Raw genomic sequence first — 17,975 nt, forward strand, 5'->3', positions numbered from 1 at the left:
TCCAGCAGGTCTCCCAGAATGGGAGGAGAGTGGCCAAAAGCATCCTCACCCCTCCCCATCATTCTTTCCTGGCTCCTCCCAAGGATGCTTCTCTAACCATCCCCCACCACCCGCCCCCACCTCTCGGCTAGCACCCCTGGAAGGCATCAAACTTCACTGTTTATTCTTCTGGCTTCTAAATTCCCATCCTTTTTCTCATCGCCTATCCTTTTATCTGCGACTCTTCTGGAATCCGATGTTTCCACCCTCTCCTGCTGTCTTCTGTACTGGAACTCCGCTTAATCCTCCCCAACTGAAACTTTCTATTTTCAAGTTTCCACTTCTGTGAACAGCCCCCATGTCCTGGCACCACGCTCCTGATGTTTACTGCCAATCACCGGACTGCCCTCTCTTCCCTCTGAGAGCTTCCCCATCTGTCCCCCATCTCTTCTGCCCTCCCACTGCCCGGGTTTCAGTCCCTGCCCAGGATCTTCTGCAAGCCTCCTCCTCCCTGTCTCCTGCTCTCCACACTCAGCAACCCCCCTACCCAGCCCTTTACCGCACAGCTGTCAGAGAGCCCTTTCAACACCCTACTTTTAGCTGTCATTCCTCAGCTTTGGAAGGTGCCAGGGGGAACCCTCTGAGCCTTTAACAAATCTGTTCCAAACCAGCCCAACTTAGACACTCACTGACAGGCGTCTCCTCACCTCCCAAGACAGTCCATCCTCCTTTGGGCTGCCTAACCCACAGAACCCCTATATGGCTTGGACTGATCCTTGTCTCCTCCATCCTTACAGCTCTACCTACAGGCTCCGCTTCCTGTCCCTTCAACACCCTAGTCCATCTGTGCTCCCTGCTTCTGGCTGCAGAATGCCTTCCCCACCTGCTGCCACCCCTCCAGGGGTTCAATGCCTCTGCACTGGCCAGTCTCCAGGGTAAGCCCCCATGGTTGAGGCCCCAGATCTGGGTTAAAATTCTGGTTCTGTCACACAGTCCCCTGTGGCCTTGGGTCAATGACAATCTCTGTAAGCCTCACTCACTCTGTCCCTTTGTAAAACAGGGACAGTGGCAGCCATCTCATAGGACTGTCATAAGGAGAGTTTCCTTTTTCTTGCCTCCAGCATCAGTTCTCACTTTCTGTCAGTCACAGCCCTGTGTGCTCCAGTGGGGCCATCTCACAGGGCAGTTTCCAGTGGGGGCTCTGCTGGGTTTGATCCTGGTTCCGCTCTTCCTACCTCTGTGACCTTGAGCAGATCACATCACTTCTCTGTGCTTTCTTTTTCTCATCTTAAAGTGGGGATGAGAGCACCTGGCTCATGCGCTGTGGTGAGGATAAATGAGACACTTGATCAGCACACAGTAAGCGCTCAGTAACAGCTGGTGATTTGTAAGTTACCTGTTTGTGTCCCGTTTCCCCAAGGCTGACTTAAAGGTCTGCTGAGGGGAAGCAGGCAGGCCTTATTTCTATCCATTTTGCTGTTTGTCTTCCTCACTGGAACTTACCCACCCCTACCAACTCCCAGGTAGACTCCAATACACAAATCAGATTTTTGAAAATGGAATTGTTCGGAAGAGGGGAGGGGACACCTCTGTCTTGCCCTGCAGAAACCCCAACGTGGAAACCACAGCACTGCAGGGTCTGCGATGAGCTGACAGACACCTGATCAGGGCCCTGAGGGCTGCAGCTAGAACTGTCCTCAGGCCATCCTCAGGGTGAACACACAGGGCTCTCAGGACCCAGAGACCAAATCCTTTGCTAGTTCAACTAAAGTGATACCTGGCGTAACCTGGCAAGTTTAGGAAAGACTTCAGCAAGGAAGTGGCTTTTAAGTTGGCCTGGAGAAGGGCATGATTTTGATTTCAAGAGGTAGAGAGCAGGTGCTGCTCTGGCTGGCTGGAGAGCGGGATGCACTGAGAGTGAGAGACTGTAGGTCCAGAAGGCCATGGAGAAGCAGAGGCACCACGGAGGACATCAGTGACCTGATCACCGGGGGTCACACGAGGAACTTGGCTACATGATCAATGGATGTGGTGGGGGCTGGGGCTGGAGCAACTCCCATGGCTTATGCTGAACTGTGTAGCCCTGGTTGAGGGGCCAGGTCCACGGCTCTGGTCTGTCCAGCCCTAAACTCCCAATCCTACTACCAAGTTCCTCCCAACAGGGAATATGGGAGGGGTTTTAGTACTCACCTGCCTCGAGGAGAAAACTCTGGTATGGTGGAGGAGGCGTGGGGAGGCACTCCCAGAGCTCAGGCTCAGAGTAGGATATCCCAAAGGGATGCTGACTTCCTGTAAGCTCCAGGCACGGGCTGAGGACTCAACCATGTCCCTGGTAAGCAGACCCCTTGCCAGGGGCAGAGGAACCAAGTTCGCCAAGAAGATAGGAGCTGGCCAAAGGGAGCGCATGTCTTCAGTGGAAGCAGGGACCACCGAAGGGAGAAACAAGGACAAGGCACAGTCTGGAGTTAAAACTCTTTATTGTCCTGCCCAGGGAGACCCGCACAAAGGAATCCTTGGAGTGGGGGTGAGGGGGGCAGCATAGGCCCTTTCCACAACTGGAAGAGAAGGGGGAGCCATGGTAGGTGGGAGGAAACGGCTTCCCTTCAGCTCCCCCATGGCTCTCTAATGGACTCCTGACATCTCAGACCCAAGGGGTACCATCACCAGTTCGAGGCCTATACCTGGGGCCAGGGCCAAGTTTCGTTTACATCACTCTGACCTGAGGGTCACTCTGGATACATCACTGTCACTCATCTCTCCAGCCCGGTTGGGGGAGCCCAGGCTCTGAACTGCAGGGGGAGATGGGCCCAAGTGCTTGGAGGCCCTGGGAGAGTAGGAAGAGGGGGCGGCATGGGCAGGAGGACGCCAGGAGTGGGGCACAAACTACCCCTAGTGCAACTTCTGGCAAACATCTGAAGGGGGCCCATCAGTGCTACTGGACCATTCTAGAGGCCAGTGGTGAAGACCCCAGGGCAGTTGAGCTCCTGGAGACTTCTTGGTGTACCCTCCCCCACTGTGGGACCAGAGCCCTGGCAGGAGGAGGGGTTTCAAATCCAGCTCTGGCCCCTGTGCTGCCTTGTCCGGTGGGTCCAAACATCCTTCCTTCCCCAACCAGGCACGGGGCTGAGGCAGAGCGAGCTCAGCAGGCAGTGGCAGACACAGCTCTACAGAGGGGAGCTAAGGCTTTTCCAACGGATGAACAAAGGCTGCCTCAAGGGTGGGGGTCACGAGGCCAGGGAGACGGGGATAGGGAGCTTCCGAGCAACCAGTGAGACACAACATGTAAACACCCTCACCCCATGCTTATCCTGTGCCTTAGTCCATCCCGCCACCCAGACCCCTGGGTCAAACCAGCAGGCCCATCCCTGCCTTTTGGGGCGAGGAGAAAGAATCTGGAACCAAAAGGGATGGCAGCTGCCTCCTCAGAAGTCTGTTGGGCCCAGGGCCACAGGCAGCCATCACCGGAGGTTAAAGACCAGGCTGACAGTTAGGATGACGCCCAGGAGGAGGACAAAGGGTAGCCAGGTCTTCACAAAGGCGCCAACGCTGATGGAGAGAGAGGGGAGTATGGGAGGGAAGGGCCCAGGACACTGTCCACCCCCAAATCCACTAAGGAAGCTCCTGAAACCACTCCCTCACCCCCAAACTTGGCCAACTGTGGGACTGGGCCAGGCCCGAAGCCCATTATGGAGGACCACCACCTATGGACCTGGGCAGGGGCTGCTGCAGGTCCCTGGGGGAGATGTGACACCTCTCTGGGTGGGTACAGGAGACATGCCCACCTTCTGGGCCTTCCTGACTCCATCCACATCACCCCTGTGTCTGGGGAGAGGTCTCCAGTGAGAAGACCAGGAACTCTTCAGTCTGGGTAGAGAAGCCAGGAGTGCCCTCTGCCCACAGTCCACTGGGATAGGAGGGGTCAGCGAGAGTCAGCACAGCATTGTGGCTGGAGCCAAGGTGTGGGAGTCAGGGCCCTGGGTTCACCCGAGCTCTGCCTCAGTCTCTGTGGGACCACAGTTAAGGTCTTCTCAGGGGAACTCTAAAAAGCCTTTGGGCCAAAAAAGACCCTGAGACTCTCCTTTTCAGAAGCTCTTAATAATGACTGCAGCTAAAGGAAAGCCTGGAGAGGCAGCCGGGTTAGCCCAGGTGTGTGCTGGCTCCCAAGTGGACGGGTCACTCATCCTCTCTGAGCTCCCTTTACCTGTGGGCTGGAACTAAGAACTCTGACCTCACAGGTCATGAGGCTGTGGCTTCAAAGTTCCTCCCATGCCATCACTGGGGCCCACCTGCCCAGAAGCCTGCCTCTGACAAGAGATGCTGGACAGGGACCCTGTAGGGTGGTCACCCACCCTCTTTTGTGGGTCTACCCGTTCACTTGACCTGAGCGTGGGGCTCTGTACGTTCAGCCTCCCAGATAATGGGAATCATTATCCCCATTTTACCATGGGCAGCTGCAGCTTAGAGAGGCCAAAGCAGCTACCCAAGATCTCAGTGAGCAAGGGACAGAGCTGGGTCTGGGACTCAGGTGGAGCTGGACTTCTGCACAGCTACCTCCTTCCCCACAAGGAACTCAGCTAGTTGTTTGAGATCCTTTGTGGCTCCAACCAGCACCTGCTTTGTCCCTGCAGGCTGAAGGACTCCAGACGGCCCTGTTGGGATCCTGGGGTAGGCAGCCCAGGGGAGGATGGCAGAGGCAGGTGACGGGCCGCTCACCTGACATACTTCCCATAGAGCAGGCAGAAGAAGCAGAGCGTCACCATGTTCCAGTTGGTGCTGTTGTTGTAGCGCATCAGGTTCAGGGCCAAGGCCACATGCGAGTGGCAGTTGTCACAGCAGAGACTGTGCTGGGGATGCAGGAAGGGCTGGGTCAGGCCAGGCTGTGGGGAGCCTCCCACCCTGGCTCCCGCCCTCGGGAGCAGCCCGCTTACCATGCGGTGCTTGTATTCCTCAGAGGCGTCATGCACAGCTGTGTCCCATGCATTGGGCCCACTGGCATACACCTGAGCTGGGTCCAGCTTCCAGTACCTGAGGGGAGAGGGGGGTTCTGGGCACTGGCTCAGCTCTACGAATGTTCCCTGATGCCTGCTCTGTGCAGGGCTCTGAGCTGGGTGCTGAGGCTACAGGGGTGAGCCAGGTCCAGGGAAAGAGCCACGCAGAAGACGACTATAACAGTGTGGCATGCCCACTGCCACGTGGATCCTGGAAGGATATGAACCCACTCAGCAGCTTCCTGGGGTGACACCTGAGTCCAGTCTGAAGGAAGAAGGATTAATTAGCCAGGCACAGAATGGGGAGTGAATATTCTAGGCAAAGGAAGAGTCTGAACAGAAGGAGAGGCACAAAACTGTGCAGTGTGTATCAGAAGTTAAGTAACTGGGCCCTGCTGGAGGATTCAGAGGGAGGAAAAGGGGGATGCAGGTGGGGCCATGTCATGGAAGACTTGAGTGTCACCCTGAGGAGTGTATCTGTCAGAAAGCATTCTCCCCTTCTCCCCACACGGGAGACTAGAGTGAGTGAGACAACAGCCAGTGGAGCTAAAGCTCATGAACCTCAAGCAGGGTGACACCCCAAAGGGCCTTGGGTCAGGGGGCGGGGGTGTCAGAGCGCCCTCTGGCTGCTGTGTAGGGAATGAATGGCTTGGTGGAGAAGTCTACAGACTAGACCAGTGAGAAACCACTGTGGCTGAGGCTTGGGCTGCTCAGGGGTTCCTGCCTGGAAAGGGGTGCCCTTTTAACTCTTGCTGAAGAGCAGTCTGGCAGCAGACGCTCAGCCCAGAGGCCCTTGGCTCACATTCCACCTGCCTGAGGAAGTCAGCAGGGGTCAGGGATTCCTGCTCCATGCTATCTCTGCTATGTGTGACACTGTCTCCTTGGGTCATACCCTCCTGGGTGCTGCCTTGGGCAACAGAGCACCTGATGCTGTTCTGAGCAGACTGATGACTGAGGCACTGTCACCAGGCCCACGGCTGAGGTGGCTCCCAAGACAGAAAAAATAAAGTCTAAAAACCCCATGCAAACCAGCAATAGCTCCCAGAGGGTCTGAACTGCTTTTACTCTCTCCATCCAGAGCTTTCCAGCAGAGTTCCAAACAATGCCTCCATTACACCTGAAATGGCGTGTTTGCTCCTTGAGAGGCAGGAGAAAAAGTCAAGGTTTTGGAGTGAGACAGACCTGCACGTGAGTCCCAGCTCTGCCACTTCTTGTGTGATCCTGACCAAGTTCCTTCCTTTTCCTCACCTTTCCAATGGAGCTGAAAACACGACCTTGCAGAGCTGAGGCAAAGCCTAGATGGCCTGTGGGTAAAGGACCCAGCCAGGGAATGGAGCAGGAGGTGTGCGGTACAAGGCCAGACACTCTGACAGACCCTGGCTGTCCCTCCCCACCCCCCATCCTCAGGCTGCTGGCTCCTGCTGTGTCCCAGAAGGCCTGGCCTGCTGCTCCAGGCAGGAGGAACCTGGCTCTAGGGCCAGTCACATGGATGTTCATCACTTACTTGGCAGGCTTCCCAAAGGCCATGTTGTCTTCCTGTTGAGGGATAAGAGCAGAAGTCAGTGGGGAACCTGCATCCAGCCCAAAATACAGTGCTGGGCTGATGGTAGAAGTGTAGTGACTTAGAAGGAAGTATGTTGGGCGATGGGCAGAAGTGAGGCCAGGCCCTGCGCAGGGGCCGGCATGGTATCTGAAGGGCCATCAGCAGCTTTTCTGTGTGAAGAAGGCAGTGCGGCAGGAGCACACAGATCAGTCCACCTGGAGACCAGACTCTGGGTGCAGTAACGACCGGCCCTCTGTGTGGCTCCCAGCTAATTCTCTCACCCTCTCTGGGCCTCATTTTCTCCAAGTTCTCTGGACAACCTCTGATCTTTGCCCACATGGAGGTGGTCTCCTTCGTGGTGTGAATGAGGATACCCTCTGACCTCCCGCCCCCACAGTGGTGGCCCACATGGGATCTGGCACTCTGAGAGCAGTCAGGGCAGGATCTAGGAGGGTGGCAGGGATGAGGGGAGAGACACAGTGGCTGGGCCTCGAGAGAACTCCTATGAGGAAGGTGTTTAAGCTAAGCCCCAGACCTGCCACATAAGATGTGAGGTACAGGAGTTACGCAGGGACAGATTCTGAGCTCAGAATCTGCTGACAGAGCTGGGCAAAGATGAGTGATCATTAAAGTATGTGACAGTGCAATAATGGATGTGAAATGCCTTTGCGGTGTTAGGATGATCATGACAACTATTAATATAAACAGGTTGGTGCCGCCACCCCATTCATCCCAGCCTCTGATGCAGATGAAGCTGCTGCTGTGAGATAGGCAGGATGCTGCCTGTTCATCTGGAGAAAGTCCATTGCCCTTTCTCGAGCACATCCCCAGGGAACAGACCTGAGAACACAGCTGGTTGATTCTAGGAGGCCCACCCCCTCTTCTCCACGGCCACACCCAGGAAACCATGGCTGCCTCCCCTAAGATCCCACCTTGTGACTCCCACCTTCTGAAGGTCCAGAGCTGTGGTTCCTGGATGGTCTGACTCTCCACTCTTGCCTCTAACCCCTACCCATGTCTTGGTACCCCAGGGGTGGGCAAAGGGCTGGGTCAGTTACTTAAGAATCCTTCTGGCCACACTGCCCTCCCGGCCTGTCCTGGAGGCAAGAGAAGGGGAAAATGGGTCAAAAACTGGTGAGGAACAGAGGGCCAGGGCCAGGACTGCATGGTATCTGCATTATTCTGGGTATTGGGGAGACAGGAAGGCTGCCTGCAGGTAAGATAGGCCAGCCTTCCAATTAATACTTGAAACCCTCCAGAGGGGTGCAGAATGGGGACTCACCGACACAAAGTAGGGGCCAGCGAAGTCCCGAATGACTCCTGTGGATGTGCAGATGCCCATGTGGCCGATGATGGGGAAAAACCACCTGAAAGAAAAAAAGACAGGGAAGGGTCAGAGCTGGCGGGGTGGGGGGTCTTTCAGCTGGTCAGACAGATGCAGGGGACACTCCATCCAGAGTGAGAGCATATGAATAAATGCTGTGTGAGGAGTGCCCATCAGGGTGGCTGGAGGGGCCAGGGAAGGACAAGGGGCAAGGGCATACAAAAAGCAGAGTGGGGTACCAGAGCAACCCATGGAATGGTTAAACTCTAAGGACAGTAACACCAAGCATGGTGATGCCGCAGAGGAAGTGGTGCTCTCCTTCACTGCTGCTGGGACCAAACATTCTTCCCGCAACTCTGGAAAACTGGCAATATACCCTCTTCCTCAGCAATTCCACTTCAGAGTACACACCCAACAGAAACGAACGCCTGCGTCCACCAAAATTGTGGACAAGAACATTCACGGTAACTTTATTCAAAATACCTGGAAACATCATTTGTTAAAACTTGGTGAACTGCACACTTAAAAAGTATGCACTTTATTTTGTGTAAATTATAGCTCAATAAAGTTGATTAAAAGAGTGACTAGAAATAATCCACATACCCAACAATAGTGAAATGAGTAAGTAAACTGCAGTACAGTCATACAGTGAAATAGTAGGTAACAATGAAAAAGGATAAACTTCTGCGACACACAATAGATTCTCACAGATATAAGGCGGAACAAAAGAAACCTTACACAAGAGTGCATGCATATAATTCTGTTTATATGAAGTTCAAGAAAAGGCTAAACACTCGTCTATTGAGCTGGAGGACAAAAGAGGGGTTATTTCTGTGGCAGAACTGACTGACACGAGGGAGCCCTCTGGATATTGGAAATCTTCTCCCTCTTGACCTGAGTGACATGAGTGTACATATAGGCAAAAATTCATGGAGCTGGATACTTAGATTTGTACATTTTATGGTATATCTTATACCTCAGTAGAAAAATTTTAAAATAATGTGGGGGATGGATTTAAAACAGTATGCGTGTGTGCGTGCGTGTGCATGTTTGTGTGTGTGTACTGGGGGAGGGGGGAGCTCAGAAGGCCTTTCTGATGAAATGATGAAGAAACGGTATGTGCAAAGGCACAAATCAGGACAAGAACATGGTGTGTTCCAGGAACTGTAAGTTCACATTTTTAAAAGCTATGGGCATTTAAAAAAATCCCAAATCTCAGTTGGACCCCACTGTGCAAAACACACAGGAACTCCAGATCTGTCTGCGGTCTGAGAACCGTGGCTCTACGGGGCCTACGTGCTGGACAGACTGAACTAGTTTAAGAAGGACTCACAAGGGAAGGAGAAAAAAAGATTCACAGGGCCGACAGCCAAGTGCTGACCTTAAGGCTGCACCTGCTAGGGAGGGGAAGGCAAAACCTACAGAGATGTGGCCCAAGGAAATGACTATGTGGGGCCAGGGCAGAGTCAGCAAAGACTTCACACAGGAGGTGACTTTTAACCTTGACCTGTGAAAGAATAGGCTGTCAACAGGCAGAAGGCAAAACTCCAAGGCAGCAAAGTGCTGCATGTGCCTGGAGAATGGGAGGGGGGCCGGAGCAGAGGGAAGGAGGGTGGGCAGTTCAGAGGCTATTCTGGAATACTGGCAGGAGACGACGGTGACCCTGACTGGAACACTGGCAGTGGGTGGTGAGAAGCAGATGGCTTTGGAAGATCTTTAAAAAGAAGCCTGGGCAGTTTTATGACAGTCAGGATAGACAGCTCTTCCACATCTGCGGTCTGAGCACCTGAAAGGGTGGTGGGGCCAGAGTGTTCTTTTAAGAACACGATTCAGATTCCATCATTCCCCTGCTTAACATTCACTAAGGGCTTCGTATTACACTCAAAATACACTTCATTCCAGGATCGATCATGTACTTGGACACAAAAGAAACCTCAACAAATTTAAGAAGATAGAAATTATCTCAAGCATCTTTACTGACCACAATGCCATGAAACTGGAAATCAACAACAGAGAAACAAAGGAGAAAAAAAGAAAAGCATGGAGATTAAACAATATGTTATTGAAAAAACAATGGATCAATGAGGAAATCAAAGCTGAAATTAAAAAATACCTTGAGACAAATGATAATGAAAGCACAACCACTCAAAACCTATGGGACACAGCAAAGGCAGTGCTAAGAGGGAAGTTTATAGCGATACAGGCCTTCCTCAAAAAAGAAGAACAATCTCAAATAAACAAGTTAACCCACCACCTGAATCAATTAGAAAAAGAAGAACAAAAAGCCCCAAAAAGCAGCAGAAGGAAGGAAATAATAAAGATCAGAGAGGAATTAAATACAATAGAGATTAACAAGACCATAGAAAAAAATCAACCAAACCAAAAGCTGGTTTTTTGAAAAAGTAAATAAAATCGACAAACCTCTGGCCAAACTCACAAAGAAGAAAAAAGAGAGAGCACAAATTAGCAAAATAAGAAAGGAAAATGGAGAAATTACAACAAACAAAATAGAAATACAGAATATCATACGAGAATATTATGAAAAACTATATGGAACCAAACTGGATAACCTAGAGGAGATGGACATGTTTCTGGAAACATACTGTCCACCAAAACTGAATCAAGAAGAAACTGAACACTTGAACAATCCGATCACTAGAAAGGAAATAGAAATAGCAATTAAAAACCTCCCTCCAAATAAAAGTCCAGGACCGGACGGCTTCACCGGGGAATTCTACCAAACATACAAAGAACAACTCATACCAGTCCTTCTCAAACTCTTCCAGACGATTGAAAAGGAGGGAATACTCCCAAACTCATTCTGTGAAGCCACCATCACCCTGATACCAAAACCAGGCAAAGATACTACAAAAAAAGAGAATTATAGGCCAATATCACTGATGAACATAGACACCAAAATCCTCACCAAAATTTAAGCAAATAGAATCCAACAACACATAAAAAAGATTATACATCATGACCAAGTGGGGTTCCCAGGGACACAAGGCTGGTTCAACATACGCAAATCAATCAATGTAATACATCACATCAACAAGAGAAAGGACAAAAACCACATGATCATCTCAATTGATGCAGAAAAAGCATTTGATAAAATTCAACATCCATTTATGATAAAAACTCTTGCCAAAGTGGGTATAGAGGGAACATATCTCAACATAATAAAAGCTATATATGACAAACCTACAGCCAGCATAGTTCTCAATGATGAAAAACTCAAAAGCTTCCCACTAAAATCTGGGACAAGACAAGGATGCCCACTATCACCACTCTTATTCAACATAGTCCTTGAAGTCCTAGCCACAGCAATCAGGCAAGAGAAAGAAATAAAAGGGATCCAAATTGGAAAAGAAGAGGTAAAAGTGTCATTGTATGCTGATGACATGTTACTATATATAGAAAACCCTAAAAGGTCCACACAAAAGCTACTAGAGCTGATTGAAGAATTCAGCAAGGTAGCAGGTTACAAAATTAATGTTCAAAAATCAGTTGCATTTCTTTACACTAACGACAAATCAACAGAAAAAGAAAGTAAAGAAACAATCCCCTTTAAAATAGCACCCAAAGTAATAAAATATCTGGGAATAAATCTAACCAAGGAGGGGAAAGAATTATACACAGAAAACTATAAACCATTGATGAAGGAAATTAAAGAAGACTTTAAAAAATGGAAAGATATTCCATGCTCTTGGATTGGAAGAATCAATATTGTTAAAATGGTCACACTGCCCAAGGCAATCTACAGATTTAATGCAATCCCTATTCAATTACCCAGGACATATTTCACAGAATTAGAACAAATCATAATAAAATTTATATGGAACCATCAAAGACCTAGAATTGCTAAAGCATTACTGAAGAGAAAGAAAGAGGCTGGAGGAATAACTCTCCCAGACTTCAGACAATACTATAGAGCTACAGTCATCAAGACAGCATGGTATTGGTACCAAAACAGACATATGGACCAATGGAACAGAATAGAGAGCCCAGAAATGAACCCACAAACCTTTGGTCAACTAATCTTCGACAAAGGAGGCAAGAATATACAATGGAATAAAGACAGTCTCTTCAGCAAATGGTGTTGGGAAAACTGGACAGCAGCATGTAAAACAATGAAGCTAGAACACACCCTTAGACCATATACAAAAATCAACTCAAAATGGATTAAAGACTTAAACATAAGACAAGATACAATAAACCTCCTAGAGGAAAACATAGGCAAAACATTATCTGACATACATTTCAAAAATTTTCTCCTAGAAGAAATAAAAGCAAGAATAAACAAATGGGACCTAATGAAACTTACAAGCTTCTGCAGAGCAAAGGAAATCAGAAATAAAACAAGAAGAAAACCTACAGAATGGGAGAAAATTTTTGCAAGTGAAACCGACAAAGGCTTGATCTCCAAAATATATAAGCAGCTCATACAACTCAATAAGAAAAAAATAAACAACCCAATCCAAAAATGGGCAGAAGACCTAAACAAGCAATTCTCCAAGGAAGACATACAAATGATCAAAAAGCACATGAAAAAATGCTCAATATCACTAATTATCAGAGAAATGCAAATCAAAACTACAATGAGGTATCACCTTACACCAGTCAGAATGGCCGTCATTCAAAAATCCAAAAATGACAAATGCTGGAGAGGCTGTGGAGAAAGGGGAACCCTCCTACACTGCTGGTGGGAATGCAGTTTGGTGCTGCCACTATGGAAAACAGTATGGAGATTCCTCAAAAGACTAGGAATAGACTTACCATATGACCCAGGAATCCCACTCCTGGGCTTGTATCCAGAAGGAAATCTACTTCAGGATGACACCTGCACTCCAATGTTCATAGCAGCACTATTTACAATAGCCAAAACGTGGAAACAGCCTAAATGTCCATCAATAGGTGACTGGATAAAGAAGATGTGGTATATTTATACAATGGAATGCTACTCAGCCATAAAAACCGACAACATAACGCCATTTGCAGCAACATGGATGCTCCTAGAGAATGTCATTCTAAGTGAAGTAAGCCAGAAAGAGAAAGAAAAATACCATATGAGATCGCTCATTATGTGGAATCTAAAGACTCATGGACAGAGAATACAGACTTGTGGTTACCAGGGGGGTAGAGGGTGGGAAGGGATAGACTGGGATTTCAAAATTGTAGAATAGATAAACAAGATTACACTGTATAGCACAGGGAAATATACACAAAATGTTATGATAAATCACAGAGAAAAAATGTGACAATGAGTGTGTATATGTCCATGAATGACTGAAAAATTGTGCTGAACACTGGAATTTGACACAACATTGTAAAATGATTATAAATCAATAAAAAATGTTTAAAAAAATCACAGAGAAAAAAATGTGACAATGAGTGTGTATATGTCCATGAATGACTGAAAAATTGTGCTGAACACTGGAATTTGACACAATATTGTAAAATGATTATGAATCAATAAAAAATGTCAAAAAAAAGTCAATTCGAAGAAGAAAGAATGCCATGACCACTCAAAAAAAAAATACACTTCAAACTCTTCACTACATCTTGGCCCTACTCACCCCTTGAAGTCACCTCACTCTGTCTAGCTACACTGCCTACTTCTGGTTTGTCAAACACACCAAATCCTCCCATCTTCATGCTTTTTTTGGCATTTGCCTCCATCCAGGACCCTCTTCTCCTCGAGCTTCGGACAGCTGGCTGCTTCTTATCATTTAGGACTCAGCTCAACCACTTCAGAGCTCTTCCTTGACAATGCCTCCTAGAGTGGCCACACACCCCAGGAAACCCCAGCCCCATTACTCTGCTTTAACTTCTTCAGAGTATGTACTACTATCTGAAATGATCTTGTTTACTTACATGATTACTGTCTTTCCTCACTAGTATGTAAGCTCCAAGGAAGCTGGGATTTTCCCTTACTTATGAATTAGAGTAGCCCCCAGGACAGTGCCTGGCACACAGCTGGAGCTGAGTATTCCTTGACTAAATGAGGACAATGAATGAATGCCCTACATCTAAGAGTGGAGTCAGGCTCTGAAGTCAGATCTGGGATGAATCTTGACTTTATTTTGGGCAGGTTCTCACTCATTTCCCATCTATGTCAGTGAGAGGTGAACAGGAATGATAATGATCTTGTGAGGGGCTATTGTGAAGACTGAGTAGGATATGCCTGCAAAGTGCTTAGCACACAGCCTTGCACTTGGTAGTTGCTCAGTGTTATCAGGAGGTGTTCAATAAATATGTGCTATTTGACTGGCTGGATGGGTGTAGAATAGGTTGCTGAAGACCCGTTGTAGCCACAAGATAGACACTCAGAATTATGGGAAAGTAGCTCCTCCGGCTTCTCAGACCCTAATCTCAAGACCCATCTCCTCCTCCTACCCCTAGTTCTTTCATCTGGTGGGGGAGAAGGCCTGGCTTTGACTGGTACTCCACATACCACAGCTGCGCTGGAAATGAGAATAAAGGCTGGAGACAACATCAGAGCCTGTGCCTGGGGAAGCCCCAGAGAAGAAATTCCAAGTACCTGTCAGTCTGGAGGCTCCAAAGCTGCTTTGCGGATACTATCTACTCAGATGTAGCATGTTATAGGTCCTCAGTAACTATTTATTGAATGAATGAGTTACTGACCCTGGAGCTCTACCTGGTAAGGTAGACTATCCAGTGGAAAAAGCCCTATGTTGGTTTCTAAGCCTTTGTTCCCTCATCTATAAAATGGGGATGATAGTATCCCCATAAGGACTGAATGAAATAAAAGGTTGATATAAGGACTGAATGAGAGTGTATAATATAAAATGTTTAGAACAGAGCCTGGAACCGACTAAGCATCCAATCTTAGCTCTGTTTGTATTAGCAGCAGTAGATGTTATATGACTTTTCTTGCAGAATTAGCAACATCTCTGAGGGGACAAATAGGTAGCTCTCTGGATTCAGTTGCCTCCTCTCTGATCCCCCCTCTGAAATCAGGTGGCACTTTCTTGTGCCACATCTATTGCCAGCTCTGAACTTTAGGTCAGAAATCATTACAATGCACTACAATGGTTAGTTCACCTGTCCCTTCTCCCTCCTTCTGGAGGGCAAGTCCCCTGATGGGAACATAAGTCCTTTGACAGGTACACTGTGGGCTTACTCATCTTATGAACCCACCAGTACATAGATCTGAATAGAAATGGGGTGTGAGCTGCTTCTGGCCCAGATGACTGGGAATCACAATGTCTTCACTGGACTTGGCTACCAGCTCTCTGAAGAGCAGAGGACTCCACAAATGTGTTTTTGAGAACAGGGAAAAACCAGAGGTCTCTGGATAATAAGACAAGTTTTAGCAAAACCAATACATTCCCTCCTAGTTAATTTCACATTAACATTTTATTTTCTTCATGGTACTAATTACTATCAGTTCTTTTATTAGTTTACTTGTTACTGTCTATCTTCTTCCACCATGACTTAAACTCTGTGAGATCAAGGATCATACCTGCTCTATTCACAACTGTATAATCTTATCACCTAGAACTATTCTAAGCACACAGGAGTCACTCAGCAGGTGTGTTAAAAAGAACACTGAATGAATCAATGAAAACACTAATCTTAAAACTTTTATTTTTAAAGGATTCAGACTTGGATGTTGTTAAACAGATGCGTAAGCACTGAAATGAAAACAACAAGTATTTTAACATAACACAAGAATTTAGGATCAGCAATATATAAGTACAAAAACCATCCCTTCTCCACTCCCTTGGCGGTTTTTGACATAGGGAGCAAATCTATCCCATCAGGTGAGAGGAGATAGGATGTAGTTAAAAGAGAGCAAGTAATAGAGTCAGAAAACTGAGTTTGGAATGCCTTTGCTTATTGTCCTGTGAACCTGATCAAGACATTTAATGGTATAGCTTCATCACCTGAGAACGGAATTCCTACCTTAGAAAGTGGCTGTGAAACTCAGAAAATGGGTGTGAAAGACCTTGGCTAACTGTCAAGCACTGTGAGAAGTGGTTATTATCCGCTGTCGAGGCTGAAGCAGGAGGGCAAACCAGCTCCCCTCATCCAGGAGCTCCTTGCTAAAAGGCGCCAGCAGTACCAGAGCACCTGCGTTCTCTTCTGACAAAGGCTGATGCCATAGAAAGAACCCTGGTCTGGGAGGCAGCCACCCTGAGGCCTAAGCCAGCTTTGCAAATGAGACGTGTGTGAGTGATTTCCAACCTCTGGGGGGTCCTTCCACTGACATCTCAGGAGTCAGTGAGGTCCTAGCCAAACTCCCACTCTTGCCTCCAGACCCAGCCGGATGTCTTGCGTGTAAGTGATCAGCAAGCATTTCTTTAATGAATGAATAAGCCAGTGCATGAACGAAGACGTCTCTCTCTGACCCGGTTAGGGAACACTTTTCTGTACGGCCACAGGTCCTGAGCTTCCCAACCACTGAACCTTTCTCACAGTCGTTTTCCCTGACTAGACCCGGTGTAATGAGGACGGGGAGCCTGTCCCATCTGTCAGCAGAACTGGCACCGCGCGGGTGGCGGGGTTCTGGTGAACCCCGGACTCGCAAGAAGGGTTTGCTGCGCGTCGGGGCCGGATGCTGGCCCGGGGCCGCCCGAAGATGTCGCGCGGAACCCGGTTCTCCTGGTCCCGAGTGGACGCCAGAGGAGACTCACGTGAGCACCGGGATGGGCGTCCACACCACGCAGTAGGGGAACCGGCTCCGCTCCACGTCCATTGCGCCGCCGCCTGCGCCGTTAAAATGCTTCTGGTCCGTCTCGGCCGCCGTCGGCGCCTCCACTTCCGCCATCCCGGGCGGGGGTGGCGGCGGTGGCGGCAACAAGAGCGACGAACTCCCTTCCGCTTCCGCCATGCTGCGCGCGCCCCGTTCAGGCCTGCCGCTTGCTCGGTGGCGTCACTTCCTGGAGGTGGAGTCCGCTTGGCTTGGCCTTCCCCCCGGGAATAGGAGCCGCGTCCCTCTGGGCCGGGCAGGCCCGGGCCCCCTCCTTCGGCACCAGCCATCCCAGGGTGTTTGCGCCTGCGTTACTAAACTGAAGGAATGCCCTCAGGTGGCGCGCAGTCTAGGGCGGGAGGCTAACCGAGAACTCTATACTGAAGTACGCTGAGGGCTCCTAAGAGGTGTGATACAGTCTCTATTTGTTGAGCGCTTCTTAGGTGCCAAACACTGTTTTAATCCCCATAAGCTGGTTAGACATGCGAATTTAGATATTTCCCCCAATTTACAAGTCAGAAACAGGCTTAAGAGGTAAGCGGCACGACACAAACCCCGGCTGCCTCCCTTATCTTTTTCATTCTATGGTCTCTCACAAGGTGATGTTAGCATAAAGGAAAGATGGACTAAACTAACGTGTGGCGTGTGTGTAGAGGCAGGAAAGATTTGCCTGAAGATATCTGAGCTGAGGCTTGATGTTTGCCAGGTGGCTCGGGGATGAGGGTGGAGGGATGAGTGCAGTCGTGCAAAGAAAGGCCTTGCAGAGCACAGTGTGCAGGAGTGTGAATATCACCTTGGCTGGAGTAAATCACAAGCCTTAGATGTGATCCGATCCCTTCATTGTACAAATGGGAAAACAGGCTCAGGGAGGTTAAGTGATTATCTGAGGTCACACACTGCCACGTAAAGAAGCTAGGCTCAAATCTTGGATTCTTTGGCTTCTTTACGGGTGCCAAGATAGACAAAATGGAATCTGCTGGGATGGGAAGGGGTAATGGGAGAACAAAGTAAAAAGGCAGAAGCTACAAATCAGGCTAGAGGGAGGCATGGACAAACCCGGTCAGGAAGGTGGGAGCTATACCTTTTGGGGAAGATTTTTCTTCCACTGAATTACCCTCCCTCAATGCTGAGCTATAGAAAGCCTACTGTCCTGTTTTTAGCACCTAATATTTTAATGCATTTGGTGGGGGCGGTGCAGCATGTCTGTCTCTCTTATGGAAGGTCTAAGATCTTTAATTTCAGTAGCTGGCACTGTTCCTAGTGCAGAGCAGATGCCCACTAGATGTTTGCTGATTTACTGAATGACCGATTGGATGTTTTATAAAGGCTTCACAGATATCACAGCTGAAAATGATTTTAACCCAAAATTCTTTGAGTATGTTTGTCCCTCTCCTGTAACCCATGTGTAGTGTAAGGGCAACATTG

At 48.7% G+C, this 17,975-nt stretch overlaps 1 protein-coding gene across 2 annotated transcripts; it reads right to left on the bottom strand.

Annotated features, from left to right (window-relative positions):
- Positions 1-2,439: 2,439 nt before the first annotated feature.
- Positions 2,440-16,855, bottom strand: TMEM222 (transmembrane protein 222). 2 transcript variants are annotated; one of them, XM_006196842.4, is made up of 6 exons: positions 16,495-16,717; positions 7,793-7,877; positions 6,472-6,503; positions 4,908-5,004; positions 4,693-4,823; positions 2,440-3,525 (listed from the first exon to the last, which is right to left on the bottom strand). In XM_006196842.4, the coding sequence occupies exons 1-6, from the start codon at positions 16,689-16,691 to the stop codon at positions 3,438-3,440; spliced, it is 630 nt and encodes a 209-aa protein (XP_006196904.1). In that variant the 5' UTR covers positions 16,692-16,717; the 3' UTR covers positions 2,440-3,437. The 2 variants fall into 2 exon arrangements, with proteins under 2 accessions (XP_006196904.1, XP_072831116.1); XM_072975015.1 differs by lacking the exon at positions 6,472-6,503 and having other exon boundaries at positions 16,495-16,855.
- Positions 16,856-17,975: the final 1,120 nt, after the last annotated feature.

This window comes from Vicugna pacos, chromosome 13 (genome assembly GCF_048564905.1).
Source record: "Vicugna pacos chromosome 13, VicPac4, whole genome shotgun sequence".
Lineage (NCBI taxonomy): Eukaryota > Metazoa > Chordata > Mammalia > Artiodactyla > Camelidae > Vicugna > Vicugna pacos.

What these genes read in the sequence shown, in the direction of transcription:
- TMEM222 (XM_072975015.1), bottom strand. Translation starts at nt 16,840, where the DNA reads ATGGCTGGTGCCGAAGGAGGGGGCCCGGGCCTGCCCGGCCCAGAGGGA. An exon ending in ACGCCCATCCCGGTGCTCAC is followed by an intron (nt 7,878 to 16,494) that starts GTGAGTCTCCTC and finishes TTTTTCTTTCAG; the next exon opens with GTGGTTTTTCCCCATCATCG. An exon ending in AGGAATACAAGCACCGCATG is followed by an intron (nt 4,824 to 4,907) that starts GTAAGCGGGCTG and finishes CTGCATCCCCAG; the next exon opens with CACAGTCTCTGCTGTGACAA.